This window comes from Brienomyrus brachyistius, chromosome 21 (assembly GCF_023856365.1).
Source record: "Brienomyrus brachyistius isolate T26 chromosome 21, BBRACH_0.4, whole genome shotgun sequence".
NCBI lineage: Eukaryota > Metazoa > Chordata > Actinopteri > Osteoglossiformes > Mormyridae > Brienomyrus > Brienomyrus brachyistius.
The window spans coordinates 18,093,774-18,099,046 of record NC_064553.1 but is presented as its reverse complement, the minus strand read 5'-3'; the positions used below and the strand labels follow the sequence as shown (position 1 = coordinate 18,099,046).

The 5,273-nt window shown below is 41.2% G+C and overlaps 1 protein-coding gene across 1 annotated transcript; it reads left to right on the top strand.

Annotated features, from left to right (window-relative positions):
- The first annotated feature begins 269 nt into the window (after window positions 1-269).
- On the top strand, window positions 270-2,330 carry LOC125717069 (transcription cofactor HES-6-like). The gene is made up of 4 exons (XM_048990021.1): window positions 270-620; window positions 709-795; window positions 906-987; window positions 1,108-2,330. Exons 1-4 carry the CDS (start codon window positions 540-542, stop codon window positions 1,566-1,568), a joined length of 711 nt encoding a protein of 236 aa, XP_048845978.1. The 5' UTR covers window positions 270-539; the 3' UTR covers window positions 1,569-2,330.
- The last annotated feature ends 2,943 nt before the right edge of the window (window positions 2,331-5,273 follow it).

Below are 5,273 nucleotides of genomic sequence, written 5' to 3'. Positions count from 1 at the left end.
TAACGTACAAAACGGTAGTGCATTATGATCATAATACGACTACTGCAAGATGAAAGCTAAAAGTGTTGTTTTTATTTGGATCCATGTTTTGCTGTTTTTAGCCATTACCAATTAACATTTAAATTGCATACTGAACGGCATATTTCTGAAGCGATATAGGAAACTAGAAACAATCGAGAACAGTAAACAAAAAATATATTGCGCTCTTGAAGGGCCTTTACGGTACAGTCCGAATTGCGGCGAGATAGACAAAGAGCTGGTCGCTGATTGGCTGATATGCGATACGCTCTAGGGTCCCCAGGCTCGGTCAGCCAAGGATCTTATTCATATGTTAATTAATGTCTATAAATACCTACTACAACTTCGCCGTGCCAAAAGCACATCTCCTAAGGGTTACATAATAAACACAAGGGCTTGTTTGCCTGTATTGTGGGGATTTTTTTTGTACCGGGGTCCGCCTGCCATCTGCCACTTTGAAGGATCATAACGTAACTGTGGAATACAAACGCAGCTTTCTGCACTGTGTGGGTGAAACCAACATGGCCCCCTCATCTAGACCCAACAAAAACGGATCTAACCGGGGCGAGGACGAATATTATGGAATAAAGGGAGACAGAAAGGTAACGAATGCAATTTTACTGATTTTATGGCAATGTGATTTCTCAAAGAGTTGTAAGTATCAACGTGTTTTCAATGTTTCCGCTGTAGGCAAGAAAGCCTTTGGTGGAAAAAAAGAGGCGAGCCCGCATCAATGAAAGTTTGCAAGAACTCCGTACACTTCTTGCAGACACAGAGGTATGTTTATTTATCGTTACATATGTGGTTGCAGCATAGTTATTATCTTGACTAGTTTCAACAATGGCTGTGTTTTTAATTTCACCACGATAATCTTCTGTTCTTTACAGTTCCAGTCAAAGATGGAGAATGCCGAAGTGCTGGAAATGACTGTGAAGCGAGTTGAAAACATCTTACAGAAAAGAGCCCAGGGTATGTTTTACGCTTTATATTTAGAAATGCGATGGGGTTTGGATGCATGACATATATTTCGGAGGATTGCACGTTATGATTGATTTAAGAATTTGACGTATTTTTTCGGCACCCCTACAGAGGTCGACACGGTGAACCGAGAAGCGAGCGAGAGGTTTGCAGCTGGCTATATCCAATGTATGCATGAGGTGCACACATTCGTGTCCAACTGCCCGGGGATTGACGCCACGGTGGCTGCGGAGCTTCTCAACCACCTTCTGGAAAGCATGCCTTTGAACGATCAGGACCACTTCCAGGACATGCTTGTGGATTTAATGTCGGACTCCAGTCACGGTAGCGCATGGCCGGCCACTGAGGGGATTTATGCGGCGCTGGTGTCTCCTGGGGCTCGGAGTATGCCCAGCAGCAGTCCGCTTGCCCTCTCCCCGGCCCCCTCTACCACATCCAGCGAGGACCTCGGTTCTGATCTGGAAGAAACCGAAAGTGAACAGAACCACATGTCTCCAGAGGTCGTGGAGAACAGAGAGGTCCAAAACATGCCCACAACGACCTATACTAAATATATGTGGAGACCGTGGTAGAAGTCAAAGCGTTGTTTTTCCACGCTGACATAGTTACTAACTGTGCTTGAGTCTACCCAATGTACTTAGTCGGTTTTAGATCTAATTTCTGCAGTGCGGGTGTTTTTTCTTCCTTCTGGTGATGTTTTAAAGTACCCTGCACTGTTTCTTTCTGGATCTTTGATCATTGATCCCGGAAAGACACCCGCCATGTAAATATGTATGTTTAGAGGGATCATCACGGAAAAAAGCTCTTTAATAGGAAAAAGGCAAAACCTTAATATTGGTTATGTCTGTACACATGTAATCAACGTGAACTCTAAAGATTCTAAGTAAACGTTTTGCTTCTTAAATGTTTTTTTATGCTAGGGATAATGTGTCTTTGCATCACCACGATCAATCTTCCATAGCGGTGTTTCTCACTCAAGTAGGCACGAATGTCTTCCTTCAATGAAGGAAGGGCAGTTTACTCAGATGTAAATACGAAATTGTGGTAGGGACTTTGTATTAGAACAGATTTGTGCCTATTCATAGCACGTGAAAACACTGACTTGCAGTGATTGTATATGTAGGTTTTTATTAGTTTTAATCGGTAAATTAAGTTGTTCGATATAGGATTATTATAAAGAAGATGGATATTTGAATGAGCTTATTATTGTTATGTACGTCTTGTCTGTAAGTTCATAGTCTCACTGTATCTATGTATCACGTTCTACACACAACCTGGTTCTTTAATGAATCTAATCTCTTGTGTTAAGTCTATTAAACGGAATTACACCCTGACCCACTATTGTCTGTTTATTCCAAGTGTAGGTCTGGGAACTTTATTTTCCAATATAAATCAACTGCCGACGGAAAAAATACACTGGTGGGACACTTAAAACCGATATTAGTTACTTTCGTGGTCATTTTGACTCTGTCTGATTTTCAGAAGCACCACATAAGATTAATGGATTTATTAAATAAATTACTGAAAAACCACTGTAGTTTAATAGTAAAGAAAAAATTAGAATAAATTCAGCGATATAATTCCGATAGTTACCGTTCCTGTAGGCCTATTAGATAAGCGACTGCAAGAAGGATCAATGCACTACGTAAAAATGATTACAGTGTCTTGGTTTCAAACTTATTTCGCATTCTGGAGTCACGCCGTGTTTTTATGAGGTGTTGGATATCCGACTTAGAACTTCCTTCTATACAGTAAAGTGTGAAAAGCAACGCCTCGATAGACAGCGCTCATTCCCCGCGGTGCCTGCATCTCAGGGCTATTCACTTCCAAGTAGCAAATCAATGCTGATCGGCTCATGTGCTTACAAGTTACAGTGTAAGCACATCAGTTCCGTCAATGCCGTTTTCCCAGTCAACCGTACCTTAAAGAAAAAGGCACAAACGTTTTCTGTGAAAACTTCGAGTATGAGAGTTAAGAATTTAAATATAGGTATGCCTACGGTCACACATAGGGCCCAAGCGGTTATAGTTAGGTGAGTCACCAGTAAAGCAGGTTTTCTATATGGAAGTATTTTTATGGAATGGAAAGAGCACACATTTAAGAATTATATTTTCAGAATTTTATTTTAAGAATTATATTTTGAACTGACCAGATGTTGTTTGAATATTCTCCATGAATTATTAAGATTACATTTCAACTGTAAACTTTTAACAGGGGCTGTATTTTTTATTTTTATTTTTTAGAAAGGTTGCAGTGTTAGAAGGTTATATTATTTTTATTTCCGACATTAGTGTCGTGTAAATCTGCACTCCCAAGTCTAGCGGATTGCGGTGGCGACAGGAGCGGACAGACGCCCCCCACCCCGCCCCCAACAAACGCGTTTCTCACGGCGGACATGAAAGGGCTAGCCTGTGGCGACAGCCGCTGTGCAAATCCATGTAAAGTCGCACCTTCCCTGGTACCGAGACAGCAAAGTGGCGCTGGAGACACTATCGGGAGCCTATACGGATTCATTTGCTTTGGTCGGCAATTGAATGTTAGATCCTGTTCTGAACAACAGGCAAGCATTTAAAGAACCCGCAGCCTTATTGTGCTTCTGATTGCTATAGCCGACTTCACAGATGCATCCTGAAATTATTTTGCTTCCGTCCATTATATATAACACACAAAAACACAAGGCAATACTTTTTTCGTTAATTTGGTATAATATATATAATAACGGACAGTGCAAAACAAACTGTGCTTGTCAGTAGACAGAAAAGGATCTGAGATCCGATGTACAGCGAGTCTATTTTTCTATTTCAATGAATTTGCTTTGCTGACGTTTTCCCTGTCTTTATACGGAAGCTTCTGGGGTATAAAAAAGCTAAATTTCACGATATCTTGATAAAGGGGACTACAGCAGGAGCTAGGCCTTTACTGCAACTGACCCGTTAGGCTGTTTAACAACCACCCCTCCTGCTTCCCTGAATAAATATAACATCAAATTTTATATTAATTCCTTTCGAAATCCACATATTACATTCGCACACTATTTTCAGCTGTTGATGGCGTTGCTGTTAACTAGACTGGATTAGCAGACAGCCGAGGGAGGGGCGAGCCCAGTGGAGAAGGTGGTGGGGAGTTCGCGCCTCCTTTTCAAATTGGCCGAGGTGCGAATGTCCACACAAGAGGACGGACAAGGAAGCTTTGATCAAAGTCAGTGTGTGAATCTCTGAGATACTCTGATCTTTTTTTAAATGACGGGAATAGCCTTGGGACACAGGACGAAATGATACAGGGTCTTCTTGTTTCATGTGTAATAAAAAGAGAGAGAGAGAGATTCAGCCTTCCATTTTACTTTTATCTTATAATTTAGGCGTCCATACGTGTTGCCATCAGGACGGTTAAACAAATCTAACGAATTTCAATTTTTTTACAATGTAACGGCTCCAGCGTGAGCATATGGCCATTAAATAGCACCCTTGGGATTTAATCCACCCCCCAACTGCCATGTATTGTGAATTGACAACGACCAGACAATTCACCATTTCGAAAAAAAGTTCATTCAAAAGTTAATCCTTTTATCAAAATTATGCTAACGAAGCATGTCATTTGCACATTACTTTTTAGTTTGGACTGAAGAAGTCGCAAGAACATAAGGGACAAAATCATTAAATGGATTTAGAACAATCATTTTTCAGCTCCCACAACAGTGAACAGAACAGCCTATGGGACTGATGGTTACGAGTGGATGACTCAACTTCAGAATATTACAATGCAATAGCACAAGTAGGCTCCAGATGAGGGATGAATGATACCACTGCTTGTCTTTTCAATTACAAATCAAGAAGCACCAAGGTTAATATTACTAACCCACATCCAGATATTGTGTGCCAGCCCGATCTGGGACTGGGGAAGCCCACAGTGACTGGGCCCCTGAACGTCTTCCCATTTCTCCCCCCTTATGGGTGAGAAGTTTATGTCCTGCTCCCTGTAATTCTAAAAATTTCAATTACAAAGTAAAAAAATTAAATAATTATCCAGAAATTCTTGCCAGTTTATTAGTGTTAGTAACTGCTGCTGTCAGCTGTTTGAGGTGGACTTAGCGCCTTGAGGCATTCCTGTGGGACAGTGTGGCCTTCAAAGATGAGGGAATGAGTAGCGGTCTGAAGGAGACCAGCATGACGGTGCTCTCACGAGATATCTGCACACAGATTTCTCCCAGCTCATACATATTTTCTCTGCATTAATATAATGCAACCCCATGACAGACTGAAATAAGAAAGCACTTACTG